Source organism: Pygocentrus nattereri, chromosome 16 (genome assembly GCF_015220715.1).
Source record: "Pygocentrus nattereri isolate fPygNat1 chromosome 16, fPygNat1.pri, whole genome shotgun sequence".
NCBI classification, from domain to species: domain Eukaryota; kingdom Metazoa; phylum Chordata; class Actinopteri; order Characiformes; family Serrasalmidae; genus Pygocentrus; species Pygocentrus nattereri.
In genome coordinates, this window is record NC_051226.1 from 7,543,246 (window position 1) to 7,563,495 (window position 20,250).

General features: G+C 39.4%; 2 protein-coding genes and 1 long non-coding RNA gene across 3 annotated transcripts; 1 reads left to right on the forward strand and 2 right to left on the reverse strand.

Annotated features, from left to right (window-relative positions):
* Positions 1 to 1,483: 1,483 nt before the first annotated feature.
* LOC108436651 (heat shock protein, alpha-crystallin-related, b11) lies at positions 1,484 to 2,472 on the reverse strand. The gene has a single exon (XM_017713271.2). It carries the CDS (start codon positions 2,396 to 2,398, stop codon positions 1,784 to 1,786), a length of 615 nt encoding a protein of 204 aa, XP_017568760.2. The 5' UTR covers positions 2,399 to 2,472; the 3' UTR covers positions 1,484 to 1,783.
* A 1,981-nt stretch (positions 2,473 to 4,453) lies between these two features.
* On the forward strand, positions 4,454 to 6,456 carry LOC108436660. The gene is made up of 4 exons (XR_001858541.2): positions 4,454 to 4,714; positions 5,341 to 5,395; positions 5,578 to 5,676; positions 6,339 to 6,456. It is a non-coding gene; the product is annotated as an uncharacterized LOC108436660 (long non-coding RNA).
* Positions 6,457 to 9,020: 2,564 nt separating this feature from the next.
* On the reverse strand, positions 9,021 to 18,591 carry pde6b (phosphodiesterase 6B, cGMP-specific, rod, beta). Its single transcript, XM_017713749.2, has 22 exons — positions 17,646 to 18,591; positions 15,583 to 15,735; positions 14,819 to 14,908; positions 14,578 to 14,718; positions 14,029 to 14,103; positions 13,874 to 13,938; positions 13,377 to 13,443; positions 13,234 to 13,281; positions 12,956 to 13,105; positions 12,657 to 12,800; positions 12,511 to 12,576; positions 12,144 to 12,290; positions 11,910 to 12,017; positions 11,669 to 11,778; positions 11,441 to 11,528; positions 11,228 to 11,328; positions 11,034 to 11,141; positions 10,819 to 10,882; positions 10,652 to 10,726; positions 10,431 to 10,514; positions 10,145 to 10,301; positions 9,021 to 10,045 (listed from the first exon to the last, which is right to left on the reverse strand). Exons 1-22 carry the CDS (start codon positions 18,114 to 18,116, stop codon positions 9,987 to 9,989), a joined length of 2,571 nt encoding a protein of 856 aa, XP_017569238.1. The 5' UTR covers positions 18,117 to 18,591; the 3' UTR covers positions 9,021 to 9,986.
* Between the last annotated feature and the right edge of the window lie 1,659 nt (positions 18,592 to 20,250).

A 20,250-nucleotide genomic window follows, 5' to 3' on the forward strand; every position in this document is an offset into this window, starting at 1 on the left:
AACTGCTTAAACATGTTTAATGTAAAATAATACATTCATTTACTGAACACAGAGCAAAATGAAACAATTTAACACCGCTGTTATATTTTTAAGAGCTTTTAAACTCGAGCTATAGGAGTTTAAAACGGCGCCTCGTGTGTGTTCGTGATGTCAGTGAGCGCGAACAGCCAATGAGCTGCTCCACACGCCCATCAATCATCCCGCTCTAGCAGTAAAGCCCGCCCCCTGCTGCCCGAAACCGGTTTGCTGCAGATAAAGAATAATAGGTGAGATTTCTGTGTTTTTTAGTGGAATTCGTCCTTCTACTCTCTAAAATTAAAGAATCGTTCTTTATAAGTGATTAGAAACTATTTTAACTCGTTTTTAGCCGATGAGCGCCATTCACTCCCATTCATTGAGGATTCACTCACGGGCGCCCTCTGCTGGTTAGTCCTGTTTTGATATAACCGGCGAATAAGAAGCGGCCAGGCTTTGCATACAGGCGTGAGGCGGAAGTTTTGATTTTCCTTGGTGAGAATACGTCACATTCTATTTCAAAATAAAATATTATTAATGTTATTATTATTATTATGGATGTTATTATTGTCAACAAGAACAACAACAATAATAATTGTATTACTATTGTCATCCATATTAATATTATTATTGTTTTATATGTATCCTTTAATTGAGGATACCTTATTTCATTAAATAGCATGACTTCGCAGAATAAGCTCAACAAATTTGTACCTATAACAGTGATTGTGTCACAACAAACTAGAAACCCTGCAGAAAGAAATTTGTTTTAAATTCTGTACCAGCCTTATTATTCTGTTGTTGAATTCAAGTGTCCACTATTCATTCACTCCAATAACCAAGAAAGTAAAAATAAAAAAATACTAGTTTGGTGTTCAGCTTACTTTGGTGCTTTGGTTACTTTGATGCTGTTGCACATTGTTCAAGTTACTGTACAAAATGTAAACGAGGACTGTAACAGCTGTGTGAGAATGCATCCACGTGCATTGCCAAAATCCTGGCATTACTTATAGGGACAATCTGACCAAAATTAAAAACATTACCCATCACTACATTTGTTTTACACATATCTATTTACAGCGTACAATTTGAAAGACTAATGGTTTTGAGAGGATATTTGAGGGCGGATGGATTTATTTTATACTGTCTGGCTGAACAAAGAAAAAACCAGCAACCTTCCGGTCACAGGGCCAGTTCCCTAACCTCCAGCCCACGACTGCCCCAAAAACTGCTCCAAGACTATAAACAATCTACCATACTAAACAACTAATTGCTATTTCTATTTGATCTTTGTTTCTACTTTAAATCTAAGGTATTCTATTGTGTGTGGTGGTATTTTAAAATTGTAGGTTTTTAGAATTTTTAAGAAAAGGGTTGACTCATCCCCTCAAATGGACGATGGACAGGGAGAGTTACGGGTCTCTTGCAGGTAACAAATGAAAAGATAACAGCTCACTTTGAACACTTCTCAAAAGAATGACTTAAAGTCATTTAAAAAGACTTTAATATTGTACAAAGTTAGTAATCCAATGATTTCAGTGAAAAAACATTCAGGTATCTTTCACAGTCAGACCCCACCGCCTCCATAATTAACAGTACATTCAATCTGCTGCAGCTGTAGTAGGGGTTAGCACAATGAATCTTATGAACTTAAAACAAAGACAGACTAACAACCACCTGGAATACAGCTACAGTACGGATAATAAATTAGGTGTGCACATCGAACAGAACTACAGGTTCATTTTCAGCCAGACCGAAGGTGCTGAGTTCAGTTCTTAGGGGAGTCTTCCAGGGCATCTTGTGCCTGAGGCTGTGGACTCTGAGGAGGGCTCTTCACAGCAGGAGTGTATGTAATGGGCACCACTCTCTCCTTCTCACCTGGAGAGCTCTCTCTGGGCGCCTGTATCTGCAGCTGACCGTTATTTAAAGAGCAGGTCACTGACTCAGGATTGACACCTTCTGGAAGGTCAAACTCCTGCCGGAATTCCTGGCATCTGTATGAGTAGGATCCTTTGCCATCGTCCTGCTTTTTCTCGGTCTTCCCGCTCACTCGCAGCTTCTTTCCCACTTGCTTGACGGACAGCTCCTCTGGGGAGAATTCTTTAGCGTCCAGTGTCAGCGCAAAGCGGTCGCCTTCTTTTCCCACCTGGAATGAGATGGGCTTGAAAGTTACAGAGGCAGGGACATGGTCGATCTCGTCGAAGATCTTCCTGTGGAGGCGCTCCATGAACTCCAAGTTGTGCCTCATCTCTTGCATGTGCCTCATCATCTCCTGCTCGATTTGGAAGAAGAGAGGCCTCGTCTCTGGCCAGAGACTGCGTACAGGCCAGTGGAAGTCCATGAAGGGGCTGAGCGGAGACTGAAGTGTGCTTGGGCAAAGCATCTTTGGTTGCTCTCAGTGGCTGTGCTGATCGTAGCTGCTCGGCTGTCGTGCTGCTTCTGTCTCAGCAAGCGCAGCGCTGCGCTTTTATATTCTGGGCTGGAAAGTTCCAGCAGCATTCCAGCTTTGCAGCTTGACACTATGTGTCATCCTTGTACCAGAGTGCGATGACCACGCAAGTGCAGTCATATGCCAAAACAAGCTGGTAGTATTTTTGTGATCTTACTGCCACATGCCAGAAGGAGTACCTCATTGTTCTATTTAGAGCCACTGCTACTGCACTTCTGTCACAGGCTGCCACATAGACAGACTTTCTGTTATTTGTTTTGTGATAAAACTTCACTAAAACACAGCTGAATGCAACACAGTCACTGGTTGTATTGTATAAAGTAAAGCTGGGCCCATTTCAGTAAACACACAGTACTGTGTTATATGTCTTCTGCTCTATTTCTCAGGGTTCAGAAGTAAATTCCCAAACATTGTCATTTAATGCTTGTCATATCTTAAATTTAGCAAGAGAGCAGGCCAACAGCTGTCCCTCATCCCACACTCGTGCCAGATATCTCATGTCTACTTTAAAAATAACTGTAACAAAACGCTATTTGAAGTATTTACTGTTTCAGAGTGTACCCCAATGGACTTTGAGGACTAATTGACATTTATTTATCCACAAATGGATGTATTTAGTCATCCTATATATGTATTTATATGATATGTACTATCTATATGTACTGTATATATATATTACTGTGTGAAAGTCTTAGACACCCAAGACACATTTTCAAAATCTATCTATTTGTGTTTATTTGCTGAGAAAAGTGTTAATATTTGAATAAACAAAATGTATAGAATATTAATTAATATTGATTATGTATACACTCACCAGCCACTTTCAATTGCTTGTTAACACAAATAGCTAATCAGCCAATCACACGGCCGCAACTCAGTGCATTTAGGCGTGTAGAGTTGGTCAAGCCAACTTGCTGAAGTGCAGACCGAGCATCAGAACGGGGAAGAAAGGGGATTTAAGGGGCTTTGAACGTGGCGTGGTTGTTGGTGCCAGACGGGCTGGTCTGAGTATTTCAGAAACTGCTGATCTACTGGGATTTTCACACACAATCATCTCTAGGGTTTACAGAGAACGGTCCGAAAAAGAGGAAATATCCAGTGAGCGGTCAGTTGTGTGGACGAAAATACCTTGTTGATGTGAGAGGTCAGAGGAGAATGGGCAGACTGGTTCCAGATGATAGAAAGGCAGCAGGAACTCAAATAACCAACCAGAATCTCTGAGGAACGTTTCCAACACCTTGTTGAAAGTCTGCCATGAAGAATTAAGGCAGTTCTGAAGGCAAAAGGGGGTCCAACCTTTTACTAGCAAGGTGCACCTAATAAAGTGGCCAGTGAGTGTATATGTCTGATAGGTGGGTGAATACATATTATGCGTAATATATAGATCATGTCTGATTCATGGTTGAATCTATCCCAGTAAATAGTGCTACTATTCCTTTGATCTGCTTGCTTTTGAATATTACTATTACTATAATATTTCGAATATTTCATGTATTTGGTGTTTTAATGATTTTATTGCATGTTACACTGAGCACGTTTTAGTGTTCAATAGCTATTATACTCCTTTTCACTTCATGGGGAAGTGTGTTGAAGAAACAAAGAAGATGCATGAAAACCTTATATAACATGAAACTAGCATGCATGAATAATATGAGCCATTCATATGTGAATGTTTTCTATCATACATCGTCATACGTACGGGTTACACGTGTATGTCTGTATATGCTGATATATGGAAATGTCCCATTTGGAAATGTCCCATTTTAAACAAGCTGGCATGCCACATACATATATCTACATATAAGTTATATAAGGCTGTATAAGTGACATTTAATACATGCTAATGTATGCCATGTATTTGGAATCAAAATATTTCCATTAGTTACTTTTCTGATTGTTGGTTGGTTTGTTTACGTCGCTCTTTTTGTCAGAATTTTGAAAAACGGGTGGATTTCCCCTTTAACGTAGTTACTTTGGCAGCTACGCGTCCTCGTTAGACGAGTTGAATGAGTGACGTAGCAGTACTTTTGCTTGATTTTAGGGGATTTAGGCCGCTTTGCTTAAACCTCCACCTCTGATTACGCGAAGGTTAGAGGTGGAAATATCTTCCACCACAGAGTCTAACAGGATTACTGCGCCCCTGCTGTCTGTCCGTCTGTCTGTCCGCCCGCCCGCCCGTTACAGCTTCAGCTTCAACAGCGCTAGCTAGCCACCATGGTCCCTCCTGTCCAGGTTTCGCCGCTTATCAAGGTAATTTCATACCACCCGAGAAAATGACAGCCATAGTAGTGCAGCTACAGCAGTTTTACGAGCCAGTCCTTCATTTGAATCAACGCGACCTTCATTCATTCAAGGCTAACCACAGTAGCTAACCGCAGTAGCTGTATGCTAAAGCTAAGCGTCAGAAGGTCAGCGGTGATGGCTACTATTAGCTTAGGGAAGCTAATTTAGCGAGCAGACGACGCTGGACGTTATTTGACAGTAAACTAATTGTGGTACTCAAGAGATTAATACACCTCGCCCGTCCGGCAGGAGACTGAAAACTGTTTAGCCGAGCTTTTTATCTTCGTGTCACTGAATGAATCACTAGGCTAATTAGCTCGTCTGTGCTGGCTGCCTGGCCTGTGCTGGTTGCCCAGTTGCTTGCTTACATCATTCAGAGGTGATGCTGGCGTCCAAAACTAGACCCCTGACACTGAACGCTGAATTACTCTGCCGCTGTTTCCTCCCCAGCTAACGCTAACGCGTCTTCCTAATGTGGAAAGTGTGGAGAGGTTATCTGGCCAGCAGCTAGTCTATGTCTAGCTCCATGACTAGGCAGACAGGTGACCTGTGGCGAGATCTCAGTAATAGATGGTCTCTCTGGCTAATTTCAGACTGCAAGATGGTCCGCCTTGCTGGTGGGAATAATCTATGGAAAGCAGAGATATGGTGAGGCCCTTGATTATGTATTGTTCTCAGTGTACAGGTATTTGATGGCCTGTGATGGTGTTCAGTCAATATGTGGACTCTACCAGTGCTGGACCACAAGTATTATGTGCCGTAATTTTGGTCCAGTTCTGCGAAGTTAGGTAACAGTATACCTGTTTTATAAATATTCTTATTATCTAAAGATTACCTGAAGCCCATTGCTGCCGAGGAGAGGCGCGTTGAAGAGGCAGAGAAGAAACTGAGGGAGGAGCAGGAGAGAATCTACAAACAGCTGGCTGAAGGTGTGTTGGGTTTGTTGCTGTTTACTCTCAAACTCATTAAGATGCATTCTATAAAAAGGTGGCCATTCAGTGATTCTTTAGTGAAGAAAGTTGTTCTATGTAGAAGCATGAACACTCGTAGAACCCTTTGCATGATTAAATGGTTCTTTATGTTGTGAAAGAGTTCTTCAGACTGACGGAGAATGTGCTGTAGATGGTTCTATATAGGACCTTTTTGAAAAGGCTTTGATTATAGTACCGAAACGGGTCTTGTTTTCTAAACTCTTGAAGAATCGTCTTTTTACGGGTGAAGGATGTGAGTTAGGGTGCTTTCTGTTTTCTGAACACAAAGTGGAACACTTTGGGTCTGCTTAGTGTAAAATTCAACATCCTGGCAGGCAGTTGTAACCTTACCTGGTGCTAATACACATTCTGGGCATGTATAAATGTTCATTAGTTTAAAATGAATAAGAATAAGCTAAAGCATAAGGATTTTAGTATTGTGAATGGAAAAAATCCAAATGACGGCAAATGAAATGGCACTGAAATCAACTCCCAGTTGTCAGACCTTTTAGCACACAGACAGTGCCACCATGTGGAAGCTGATGGATGATATAAATCCCACCTGCAGGCCTTGGTGCCACACGGCTAAACCAAGACTAACTCTGTCTTTCTCTTTGCAGCCGACTCTGAGAGCATTCTGAAATGAATCGCCACTTCAGTCTCCTCAGTCATGCCCTGCACTACAGAGTTTAAGTGTAATTATATTACCTCTATTTTTCAATAAAAGCATCAAAAGTATTTGCGTTGTCTGTTTTACTCACGCTTAACACACATGGATCAAAATAAGTTCAAACACTTTAAACAAACGACAGTTTTCTGATGCATTTGAGTGGCGTTGGAAACCATAAATGCCAGATTTCACACTTTGTTGATTGCACTTGAATGGCCAACAAAGTCATATTTACAACAGGATACACAGGTTTACGAGATGGGACAAATACCACAGCCTTTCACCTTTTGCACAAGTGAAAGATGCTAAACTTGTAGTGAGAAAATATTCCTGAAGCACTTAAATTAGATCTGTGTGCTTTTTAGCACAGGAGAATCTAGATATGTATTGTCTGGACCTTCATCAGTTCGTCCATTTCTGAACGAGCACCCAAACAGAGTTTAGTTGTACTTACTAGCAAACCACCTGATACAACCATCCAGAACCGGAAAGCACCATGTCAGTGAGTTATAGGCGCAAAAAACCGCCCACTTGAATTCTTTTTGTGATGTCACACAAACGGTCATATACCCATCTGTTCAGCCTCGAGCTCATTCACACTCATGATGTAAAGAGCGCTTCTTGGATTGCTTTTTGAATGAAGCAGAATACCTCGAGGCCAATCAAACCCGAGATCATTCACATATACTAGTCTCAAAGGCACAGTAACAAAAGCAGCCTGTCTAAATCTGAGGGATAACGAAAGGGTGGAAAATGAATAACGACATTGTTCTGCATGTCAAGCGACACAAATGTTATAAGTGGATGTCAGGCAAAAAGGAGGTTGTAGGATATGGGCACTTTAATGCAGCAGATAATTTTTCTACTCATTTAATTTTCTCAGTACTTTAGCTCCACAGCTTAAATTGAGGGAATGGGAAACAAAGTGATTTTATTCTGAACTGGTCATCTTTTCTTTAACAGACTGTATGAGCATTAAGACTTAATGTCCTATCGCTATTCGAGTCCCTATGTTCTGAACTCCTGCTTCTGTAGTGTAAATCATTAAGAAACAGTGAAAGATTCTAATAAAAGGAACCGTACGTCCATTATCCTTGTCCTTCAGCGTTACTACACTGAGGTTTAAAGAGTGCAGTTGTGTAAGCCACACATGGTTTAGCATAAATCCAGGGATTCAGGTCACAGTCCAATACGAGAAAGTGCTGAGTTTGTACAACACCACTCACTGCAGGTTTTACCCAACTAGGCTTTCGGTGGTCTAAACTGTTCCCGTTCCAGTCGTTTATATTGCTGGAAATGAATAACAAACTTTGATTTAAATGAAAAAAAAAAAAACCTATTTAGAGAATGTACATATTTCACCGGGGGCAATGAATCAACACAATAACAAAACAGACACGTGAAATGACAGAAGCAACACAAGCACAGCGTCCAAGCGTGAGTGTGTTATTTTCTTTATAAGGAAATTCCTAGAGGGCAAGACTAGAGCTACACTTACTAAAGTAACCTTAGCAAGTTACAGGCAGGCAAGCACTGAGCTAGAGGGGTGGAAACTGCTGATAGTTTGTATAAGATAAGAGGCTTTATTAAGGAGTGAGTCACTGCTCATAAACAGCTGTGACATGACAAGCTAATTAAAGGACTGGTGGAAATGGAACATCAAAAATAGTGACATGAATTTATGGCTTGGATTAAATCTTAAATCCATACTTTTCCTCCCACTTCACAGAGCAGCTGACCATTAAGCAAAAAAAAAAAGGTTGTTCATAAAAATACGTACTTTAATTCTTCTTGGTGGAAAGCATACAGAAACAGCTTTACAGGGTGAGTTATCAAACATGTTGGAGTGGGGTGGGGCAGTATCTTAAAAGCAATACAATGACAAATTAATCACAAAGTTGAGACCAGTTCTACACTGTCTTGTTTTGTGTGTGTGTATGTATTTTATATATATATATATATATATATATATATATATATATATATATATATATATATATATATATATATATGAGACAGTTTGACTTGATTTCCCTTTAGGCAACTAGTGTTGCATATGCGCAATCAAAGCAGCGAACTTTAAATAGCAAAAATTACTGCCATAATTCAGGTGCTTTACAGTGTACTCCAGTGACATTCTCTCATTCTAAAGTCTATCTCACCTACATGTTTATGTACAGAATGGAGACACTGCTGTCTTGATTTTCTGAGACTGTCTCATAGACAGCTAATGGAAGAAAGACACTTCCTTCCTCTGTAAAGATCACACAAAATCCACATCATACCCCTTTCTGAATACTCTTGCTATATCATTACGGATAGCTGTAACATCCACAGGTTTTGTGTCATCAGAGGTTAGCTGAGAATTCATTAGATGTATGGTTTCAAGGCCACTGGCATCAGTATTCCCTCCAATTTCATGTCTTACAAGGGGAAACATCAAGTGTTTTCTTCAGCAAAGCAGAAGAATTCTAGCACCTGATGTAAATAATGATGGAAATAAATGTTCAAATTGCAGGTCTCTCAGGTGGTCTAAACAGAACATAAGTGCAACATAGAATCTGATACTACTGATGCTTTTATCTTCGTACATACAGACCTTCATGCAAACAAAGCACGTATTACATGTCCATTAGCCACTGCCCATTTTATGTTTAATGTTTGGTCACTTCAGGAAGGACAGTGTTCAGTATTATGCATTCTGTGACCCAAATATGTATGTGGAATGCCGTTGGGATAACGGGTAGTGGGAAGTAATCACAGATACAGCATTCATTTTCCAGATTATAGTTATTCTACATCTTGAATTTCAATTACTGACACGGAATTACATTCATACTTTGGATAAATTAAGTGGATCTAGAGACTATGTGACAAACTTGTACAAATAAGAGTGACTGTACTGGTACAGTAACTCATTTTCAGTGACAAGAAGTATCAAACCACAGTTATCACAGTTGATTTCAAAACTTTAAATTTGTCTCCAAACAAAATGAATCAACAGGTATATCACCCGTTATTGCATTGTGATGGAGATTAAGTGCAACCCATCTATAATATGCACAATCCAAACTGAATTTCCCTTTAAAATATACCTTATGAATACTAGACTTTGCCCAGTGACATCACAAGAGGTAATTACTCAACAAAACAGATTTAACTAAGCCAAAACATAAACATGCTAACAGAAAACAATGATACAAATAGGAGCCAAACTTAATTTTTAAAAGAATTTGGTGTCAGGCCCTATTTAGTCTAAAGCAGAACGGTCAAGCTGGATTCCCTCCGGGCCACAGCTCTGAAGAGATGACCATTTTCCCTCTTCTGAATTCTGACTTCAGTTCATGAAGGCCTTGTTAATCAGCTGAAGAGTTGAATCAGTGGTGTTTAATGAGGCAGAAGGCTAATCTCTGCAGATCTGTGGCTCAGAAGGACCCCAGTTTGACACCCCTGATTGAGGCTTATTGATAGTATATGATGCATTGAAAATGTGTGGCCCCCTTATTCTTTTTCCTGGGTCCCTGTGTTCTGGGGTGAGGCCCACCCCCCCTCCCCCATGCCTTTAGTGGCTGTTACCCTTCCAAGTGGTCCCTTAGTTTTAGCAGATTGAGCAGGTTTTGGATCCTGAAGAACCTCCACTGGCATTATTATTAGTACCTGTAGAAGAAGAATAGACAATAAGTACTTAACAAAAACACAGGTCCTGTTTATTCAGAAGTTTAGTTTCACTGATAAAATGTAATATATTATTCAAACCATGTTTGGCTGCTGCAGCCTCCTGCTTTGCCTTGGCTGCTTCTTCAGCTGCCTTCAACTTTGCTTCATATGCCTCCTGCAAGGCCTTCCACTCTTTTCTGTTGTTCAGGATGCCATCAAACATGGGCTGGATGGATGGGTGGAAACGAGAGAACTCCTGCACAGGAGAAGTTCATGTAATGTGACATTGGCCTTTGGCCCATCAAGGTGTATTTACTACTCGGATGCAGAGGATAACACAATTCATGCAGTATAATCATAGTTAAAGAACACTGCTACACCTTACCTTGTAGACAAAAGTGCACACAAAGTCTATGAAACCACACTGAAGCTTGGGTAATTCTGCTGCTTTGTTCCGATCCATCATGGGCTAAAGATAAAATGTAGGATAAATGAATAAATGATAAATGTAGGATAAGTATACTCCAGAATCAGACTTGAGTGTACTGCTTCAACGTAAGTTAGCCTACATAGACATAAGAAATGGCCAAACCAAAAAGTCCTTACAATTGGTTGCTGTTCAAGAACAGTCCTCTCCAAGTCACCCTGCTCCCAAAATTCTGCTGCAACAGAGAGGGCCACCTGGGGAGAGTCAAAGAGTCATGTACATGAGCTCCAAGACTTTGTTATGCTATATTACTCTACAATAGACAATAAACCCTGTCAGCGCTCACCTTGCTCTGAACTTCCCATGGCTTAGTGATGGCCGACAGATCACAAGCTGTCATCATCATTGCCCTGTTTGTTCAGTGGGATGATAACAGATGCTTATAAACAAGCCTACACTGAAAGCCTTTATTACTTTCAATCAGGAATGTGGAACTACTTTACAGTTTGCCACATTTGTCTCCTAGAGAGCTTCATGCAACTTTAAATGGTTTACTCTCACATTACAATCTCCTTCCTTGTTGTTTCCAGAGACATAAAATCAACCCATTTCTTCTCATCCTCATACGTCTCTGAGAGATCCACAATTTTCTGGAACATCGTCCTCTTCCTGTTAACAGAGAGCGAACCACACTATAGGTACAAGAGCAAATTATACTTTGAAAAATTAATACTGGTCGAATAATGATAACTCACTTGAAGTACAAGGCAAGGTCAGTTGCGATAATGGCAATATCGATGAGGTGGAAAACATGCTCTGTCTGTCTTCTGTTGAGGTTTTGAAAAATGTTTAAAGACTGGGGAGAAATGCGAAAGGTCAAGATCAGTCCTTTTGGCTATGTGGTTATGATGGTTTCTCAGTTACTTCAAAGCAGGAGAGCATTATTTATTTAAGATGCAAACTCTTACCTCATCTGCAAGCAAAAACTTGCCAAATTCTAAGTGATGCCTCTCCAGAATGGAGGAGCCATGCAGCTTCGCTAGTGGATTTTGAGATCTGAACACGAAGAAAACAAATACAAAAAGAAATGATAAATTCTTAGAAGATCGCCCGTCTTATATGTACTCTGAACAACTGCTACATATAATTAAAATTGTTCTGTAAATCAAGTTCTGCAGTGAGAGTTATTAACTCACTTGACTTGGTAGAGATTATTGGTGCCTCTGTGATCGATATCGTGCAGGAAACCAGCTGTGATCATGGCCATGACCTCCAAATCTGTGTAGTACCGCTTCAGCTTCCCTGTCTGACTCCACAAATAACACACTATAAATGTAGCTTTTATTGTAGCTTCTCTTGAATTTAGAGTAGATGCAAAAACATTTTAAAAACTATTACATTGCAATGCATTGGTGATGTAAGAGAAGAGGTTCCTACCGTCAGTAGTGTGAACATGGTTTGTCCAACATTGAAGCCATGGCGCCAGTTGTGGTAGGTTATCCGCCTGTAGCCTTTGCTGACTGAGTACATGAAGCGCACTAGAACCTAATAGTTAAAACAAACAAAGCATTACTACCCAAGTTCTTCATTAATTTTCTTCACTGACAGGAATACAGTAAGCATTTAGTTGCGTAGTGTCATTTGAGTCTCCTAACTAGTGCGAACACTGACCTCCTGAGGGATCTGGAATTTCTTGACCACTCCAACTTCGTAGTACATTTGGATCCCACACATCACCAGGTCCATTTCAGTGCAGTCGAAGTCTGAAAACCGGAACTCATAGATCTCAAATTTGGTTGGCCCTGGAAGTTCTTTTTTCTATAGGCAAAGATAACGGATAAAGGAGTCAACAGTTTGTTTACAATACATTTTGCTTATAATTCATTAAAAGTGAATGTACTGATGTAAATTGTGGATTGACCAATTTTCTCTTTTTTGCTGTACCATTTCAGGGTGCTACCATCTTAACATTGCAAATAAATATCTATATAATTAGAATTTTAAATGTAGACTGTGAGGTTTAACAGCGTGTACATACCAGGATCTGCCAAAGTTCATCCTCTTCACAGTCTCTTGGTTCTCTCCCATAAATCTCCCTGGTTTTCTATAATGTTCAAAAATGGAATCAAAGTCTATTTGTCTGCATTATTAGATAAAGCAAATGCAACTGATTCAAAGACTTACAAGGACATTCTGAATCTCATCATCTCGACACTTGACGTGGTACAAGACCATGTCCTGGGCAATATCCTTTCTGTTCTCCAGTTTATTCATCTTATCGTAGGTGTCCGGGTTGAGTGCTGACCAGCCCAGGAACTGGGTCAAAGCCTAAATAAAGATCATTTGTTAAATCAGAGTCTTATTGGCATGCACATGCAGTAAGCGATTTATTCTGACTGGTTAATCACCCAGAGACTGATTCTCTAAAAGCAAACATAGTTTCTAAACTGGGGATTCTGTGTTGGTCAACCAAAAAACAATACCTCCATTAGTTGTTCATCCTGTTCATCAAATGGCTTGCCGTCTTTTCTGTTATAGAAAGTTGCCACTCCCACTATTTCTTCCTTCTTATTGACGATTGGTAGAGACAGCACATTTTTAATGGTCCAGCCTCTGTCATCAAGAGGTTCAGTCTACATCAGAAGGAGACAAATGTTTGGTATAGACGAAGACTCGTGAACTCTGAAGTTCACATTTTGCTATTTTAGATGCTAAGTAAAATTTAAAATATAGATTTTCGGTAGAAACCATGGATTGCTACCTGAAAGGTGAACATTTCCTCTGCTGCTGCATTCATGATATTGCAAATCTTAAACACAAAATAGAAAAATCATACACAGCATTACAATGTGACTTTCAGACCTAATGAATATACTGTAAAAAAAGCAAAGGCACAACACTTACAAAACCACTCTCTGCTACGTAAGTGGGTAGCCCACTGACCAGTGCCCAGTGGTCTGCAGGTGGATTTCTGTAAACAAACAAACAAACAAACAAACAAAAAAACCCCCAAATATATATATATATATATATATATATATATATATATATATATATATATATATATCTCAGCCATTTAGATTCCACTGATAAGTTTATATATTGTTGTCAGAACAAAAACTTTTTGTTCTGACAAAACATTTTGTGAACTTTTAATGCTAAATAGACTTGTAGAACTGCTCTAAAATTAATTAAAATAAAACCTGATTACCTTATCTTCCATTCAGAGCTAAGAATGTTTTTCCTTCTCCTGTGATTTTACCATTTTGAAGAGATTTTGTTCTTACACCAGTGATATCATGAAATTTATTTATTTATTTAAATTTTTGAAGATGCTTTTAAGTCATTTCGATCCTTCTACCAGACCTCCGGAGAGTGAGCAACAAAAGGCAAAAACTTACGGTATGACTTTGATTTCCTCTTTCCCGTGCAAAATGTAGTCAATAACCTTGTAGAAGTTGATTTCCTGTAAGAACAAATAAACAAGTCTTCAGGACATTTGACAAGCTTAGGTGCAAGTGAATCATCCAGCTACAAAAGCCGCTCAGACACGTACCCTCCCATCTGGAGTCACAGGCCCAGAGTACGGTGCCTGCTCTCCCATCAGCACAGGCCAGATGTCAAAAAATTCCTGTTCAAGAGCACACGAGAGAAATGCATTAATACAGGAGTAGAGAAGTATGATTCTGGCATAAACTTTGACAAATGTTTTTGGTGAAAGGGTATTTAATCCTTAGAAGTTGAGATTATTGCCGGTGATGATAAAAGCGTGTATAATTTTAGATTTATTATTTCTCAGTCTACGCCTCAAAACACACAGACAGGGTCTGTCAAAAGTGTGGATGCTAAGCTTTCACTCAATACCATATTTGTGTTTACAAGTCGGACATATTATAATTTAAATTTCATGAAAATGCATTGGGTATACAGTCCTGCCGTGTTTCTGTCATTGTTGGACATTGAAACAAACAGAAAAAGTGCAGACACAAGCCTGTCAATGCAGAACATAAACAGCATGTAAATGTAATTCATTATGTAATGTGTAGGTATGGGTTAACACATGGAAAAGTCGTGTGTGTTTATTCCTCATACTGTTAAATTGTACCTTTTCCTTAGTCATATCCAGCAGACCCACAGAGTACCGGTCACAGTTGAGGTACGCCCGCACTGTGTACAGAGCTTTGTGAAACTGACGCTCAATGTCTGTGAGCTCTTCAAAGACTTTGTTAGCAGACCACAAGAGCAGCTGTTCACAGAGGAGAATCAAAGATTTCAAATATCTTATTCTGGGCAACATTAGTGCAGCTGCACATATGATATCCAAGAGGACACACTCACACACTCACCTGCCCTTTACGTGTCTCACAGTTATGCAGGTAGCTCAGGTGGTAAATCTTCAAGTTCAAAGTACCAACTTTCAGATACTTTAAAAAAAGCTGTAAAGAAAGATTTAAAGAACAGCTTGAACATGGAAAAGACTTTAAATATCATCTATATACATTCAACATGAAATACAGCATATTTAAACACAAACGTACAGTAATATGTTGGTGCAACATGTGAGGAATGAATTAGTGTAAATGAATGTTTTTAAGGTGTGAATAAGCAGCGTTTGGAATGGCCAGAGCTTTACTGGACAACACCATATTTATGTGTCTGACCTTTATAACAGATTTACTTCACAGATATCTTATAAACCTCCAGAGATGTGTAAGCCTTTGCTTGTTGTCCAGCTTAAGAAGGGCAGTAGGGTAATACCCCCCCTCCCATAATGCACTGTACCAACACACATAACAGAGAACTGACAGTAGTCCATTGAAATGGCCTCCAAATGATTGCCAGGCTATAAAGGTTTTTTTTTTCTTAACCAAACAATGCATTTGTGCACTAGCCTACAGCTTTTCTGATATCCGTCTTCAAATTATGCAGATAATATATAATATGGCATGCAGCGTCCACTTTAAATAAATCTGCTTTTAAACAAAGAACATAGTAGCTCATGCATGGTGAATCTGAGCACATGGCATACTTCAGCATCATAATCAGATACAGCAGATATACGTTACAGAGCGTTGTTTTGGGGGGCATTAAGTGGTGGACGGTGACTCACATCCTCATCCTCGTCTGTGAAATAGGGTCCAGTGGTCTTATTGATGGCCATGATGACTGCCACTACATCCTTTCCGTTCATGACTGGTGCAGCCAAGACGTTGCGTGTAGTGTACTCTGTCAGTTCGTCAACAAAGGAGCTGAAGTGGCTGCTCTGGAATGATTAACAAAAGTTTTATCAAAAAAATCATTAATAATGCTAATCACATGTCTATGTACCTTTGATAAATACTATTGTACTACTAAGGTAACATTAAGGCTTCAAAGTTTGAAAGTTTAACTGCGAATGAATGCAGCAAATCTCATATCTTAACCCTGTGCACATACAATATAAAACCAGTCAAAAGTTTGGACATACCTGATTGAAAAGAGGTTTTTCATCGTTTTTGAAGATATTTTGATCTAATCTAAAATTTGTGTCTAAGATATAAGTAGTGACGTAGTGAATATTCTTATATACAATTATTTCCATTGCAACAAATGCATACCAAATGTTTTTGGCACCTAAGAAAAAGAAAAATTTAAAAGCTATTTATTTGGGCAGTAAGCATTTATTTTCACAGAAAATACTGACTGTACAATAAATACAACTAACATTAACGCAGTAAGTAGTGATTTTATGTCATATGCTTGTTCCATATTTATGCTACATGCTTGTTCCTACTCATGGCAGCTCAGTATTGTTTGGCTAATCAATACTTCATTATAACAATACAAACACGCTGGTGATAGATTTCAACAAATCTATCCGCAGGTCTTGAGGTCTTTATGTTACTAGTCTGTGTGCTTGTCTAGTCTGTTCTGTTGCATGTCATAGACATATGTATTCTCCAAGACAAATTCCTTTTACGTGTAACATATTGGTTCTAGTATGTGAAACTTCCTCAAGATGTTCAGGCAGCCTGTTTAAAGTTGTCTTCAAGGTAAAAGTGGGCTACAATGAAAAATCTAAAATATTACATATGCTCACTGGTCACATTATTAGGTACACCTTGCTAGTAAAAGGTTGGACCCCCTTTTGCCTTCAGAACTGCCTTAATTCTTCATGGCAGACTTTCAACAAGGTGTTGGAAACGTTCCTCAGATATTCTGGTTGGTTATTTGAGTTCCTGCTGCCTTTCTATCATCTGGAACCAGTCTACCCGTTCTCCTCTGACCTCTCACATCATCAAGGCATTTTCATCCACACAACTGACCGCTCACTGGATATTTCCTCTTTTTCGGACCGTTCTCTGTAAACCCTAGACATGGTTGTGTGTGAAAATCCCAGTAGATCAGCAGTTTCTGAAATACTCAGACCAGCCCGTCTGGCACCAACAACCACGCCACGTTCAAAGTTCCTTAAATCTCCTTTCTTCCCCGTTCTGATGCTCGGTCTGCACTTCAGCAAGTTGTCTTGACCACCTCTACACGCCTAAATGTGTTAACAAGCAACTGTACCTAATAAAGTGGCAGGTGAGTGTAGTTTTAATGTCTTCACTATTATTCCACAATGTGGAAAATAGCAAAACTTTTATCAGTTCATTTGTCCAAACATTTGAGATATGTGCATAGTCTGCTGAGTATGTGTACTTGGGTTTACTTCTGCACAACCGTCTACCACAAACAGTGCTGTGGTAAGAGATGTTTGCTGTGTCCGTGATTATACATCGATGCTGAACTAGTTAATAAATGGTTATATGGCAGTGAGGATGTTTACCCTGACATGTAATAGGTCTGGAGTTCAGGCGTGTTTGACTATTTTCATTAATGATTCAGAATGACCAGAGGTAAATAAAAACAAAAGAAGCACAAACAACCTTTTGCGTAAAAACACAAACACTTTTCAATTGAACATTCTTGCTGACACCAACAAATGCTGCAGGTGAAATAATCCTCAGAAATAAATGGATTATGTCAAGAGGATTTAGGTATCCTAAAATATGTATGTACTATACTGCACCTGTATGCGTAGATCATTGTTGCTTACATGTTTTCGCTGAACTGATTAATTTATGAAAAAAGATAATATAAAGCAAGTACCCAAAGTAGCTTTTTGCTAAATCATATAAATATATTTCTTACCTCATTAACATCCTTGACATTGATGGGTTTTTTGGTTTGAGCAACATGCCCTACTATGCCAATATCAAGGGGAAAGACAATCTCTGAGTCTGGTGGTACCATACATTCTTCCAGCTTGGCTGTAGTGTTGACATCGAATAGTCGAGTGGCCAGTTCAGCAATGCCGTTTCTCTGACGGTACATGAACAAGCTGCAGCGGTCGGCATGAATCAGAGCACTGATTCTCTTCAGGATCTTGAAGATCACTTTCTCCATGTTGACGTTCTCCTGCATGTCTTTGATTAAATCAAAGAACATTTCGCCTTCCTCTACTTGAGAAATTTCTTTAAAAGACTCCAAATCCACCTTGGACTCTGGGATTCCCATCACAGAGGCCACAGCTCCAGGTTTGAGTTTTTTAGCGAAGTAGTTCTTAGCAAAGCCTGGGTTTCCATCCAGGAATTTCTCCACATCTTCACTTTTGACACTCATCGTGGGTTTGGGATATTCCACCCCTGTCCCAGTACTGGCCTGTAATCACCTCAGGAAGTTCAAACAAAGTTCAAGCCTATTGTTGCCTAAAAGAAAGAAATATATTTGCAGCACATGATCCTGAAACTCAAGAAAACGGAGGACAGTAGAATACTACCCAATCGTGTGGAGAAACACCTGCAGCGGCAGGGGCGACCTGAGTCCAATCCGACTGTCATCAGCAAGGTGTTTCCCTAATAGTGTTGAAGGTGAACTAGGATCTGCTCATGCAAAACTGATCAGGTGATAAGTCGCAAAGCTGGGGTCCACTGCCACAACACCTTTGTCCTCCTTACTCCTCTTTTCTGCATCAGCAGGAAACAGACAATTTGTTGAAGATCTTTTCAGTTAAAAGGTACAGATGTGCTGGGCATGTACTGAAGATACGTGTCTGCTTTGTTCCCCTTGTCTCCTCTCCCAGGCCTTTGTGACCCAAGCTCTTTATGTTCTTATTAAAAACACACTCCTCATTCCTAAGCCCTATTTAGCCAGGCCACTAGCTGATTATCTCAGCACCCTGGTCCCCTCCTCTACACGTACCAAGACAGCAACAAAACTGCCCTCCTCTAAGATGAAAAGAAATAATGAACAAATCATTGCACACAATTATAACATATTTAACTGTAAGACTTCCAGTTCATACTCACTGTTTCATTTGATTATATGTATTTAAAGTAGGTCTATAATGAGGGTACTTTGTACCATTTTAGTCATTTTAATATTGAATATTGAGTAATATGGTCCCTAGCAAGTAAATAATAGTGAGCCTAAATAAGAAAATGTCATTAGCACATATCTATATAAAGACCCAGTAACCATCTTAAGTAAAAGGTCAGGAGGATTATCACCACATTAATAGCTCAATACCTGTGCATAATAATCTACAGTGAGGACAAAGCCTTCCAACAGGTATGAGTGAGTGACTGAGAATGAGACCAACACTTGACTTTCATACCGGTTGCAAAATGGGCAGCTACAAGTACAAATAACTGGACTGCCAATGTTCATATCAGTCTCCTTTGTGTATAGTAATATACAATAAAATTCACCTAATCTCTGAAGAAATGCACCTGCTTTGAACACCAGCATAGCCAGAAAAACATCTATTGGCCAGTATTATTGAATTGAAAACACATAAGGGAGTTTCTTACCTCTCCAAAAAGCTTGCTCAACACAATGAAAAGAAAAACAGACACATTTTGAAAATTAAATCATCAGCTTACCTGAATGGATAGTGAATATAAAGGCGCAGAGAACTTTCATATACCTATAAATATATACAGATGTCTGAATGCTATCCTGTTGCTCAAAATTAAACAGGTGCAATGTTTAAAATGCACAGAGGGGGGAAGCAGAGCACAGTTGGTGATGTCCCCTGACTGTGGGTCCACATGAGACGTCGATTTAATGCGCATAATAGTACTGTGATGACATGTGATCTAATGAACAAGCGCAGCACAGGATGAGTAGTATCCCTACATGGAAGATGCCAGACTGAAGGCATCTCAACTATAAGGCTACATAAAGCTGCTATGCTTTTTCATATTTTTTAAAACTGGGTAAAAGTGGAGATACAAAAGCATTCTCAGACTAGTTGTTTGAGACATTAAGCACAAGCAAGACCAACAAGACCACCCTTTCATTTATTCAATTTTCAGCATCAGCAAGGAAACTAAAAGATGTGTTAACAGAAAACTACCAAAACACACCTTAGCTTGCAGCTGTCTTTCTCATATGCATCTAAATTGGCTTAAAGAGATATTTCTGATGAGATTAGATATAAAATAATCCAAATGCACGAGGAAGGAGAAAGTCAAAGAAAAATAAGTAAAACATATTGAGAAAATGGGACTTCTAACAAACATGCAAGTCCTGGTAGACCACCAAAACTGTCACCACCAGACGACCAGCACTTAAAACTTGCATCTCTAAGAGATGAAAGAAAATTAAGCTTCACTCTTGCTTCAGATCTCCAAAAAAAATCACTATGGTTTCTCTCCATCCTTCCACTGTGAGAAGACAACTCAATGCTATGTGTCTGAAAGGATGTGTAGCTGCCATTATTTAGAAAAGGAAGACAAAAAATGAGAATATT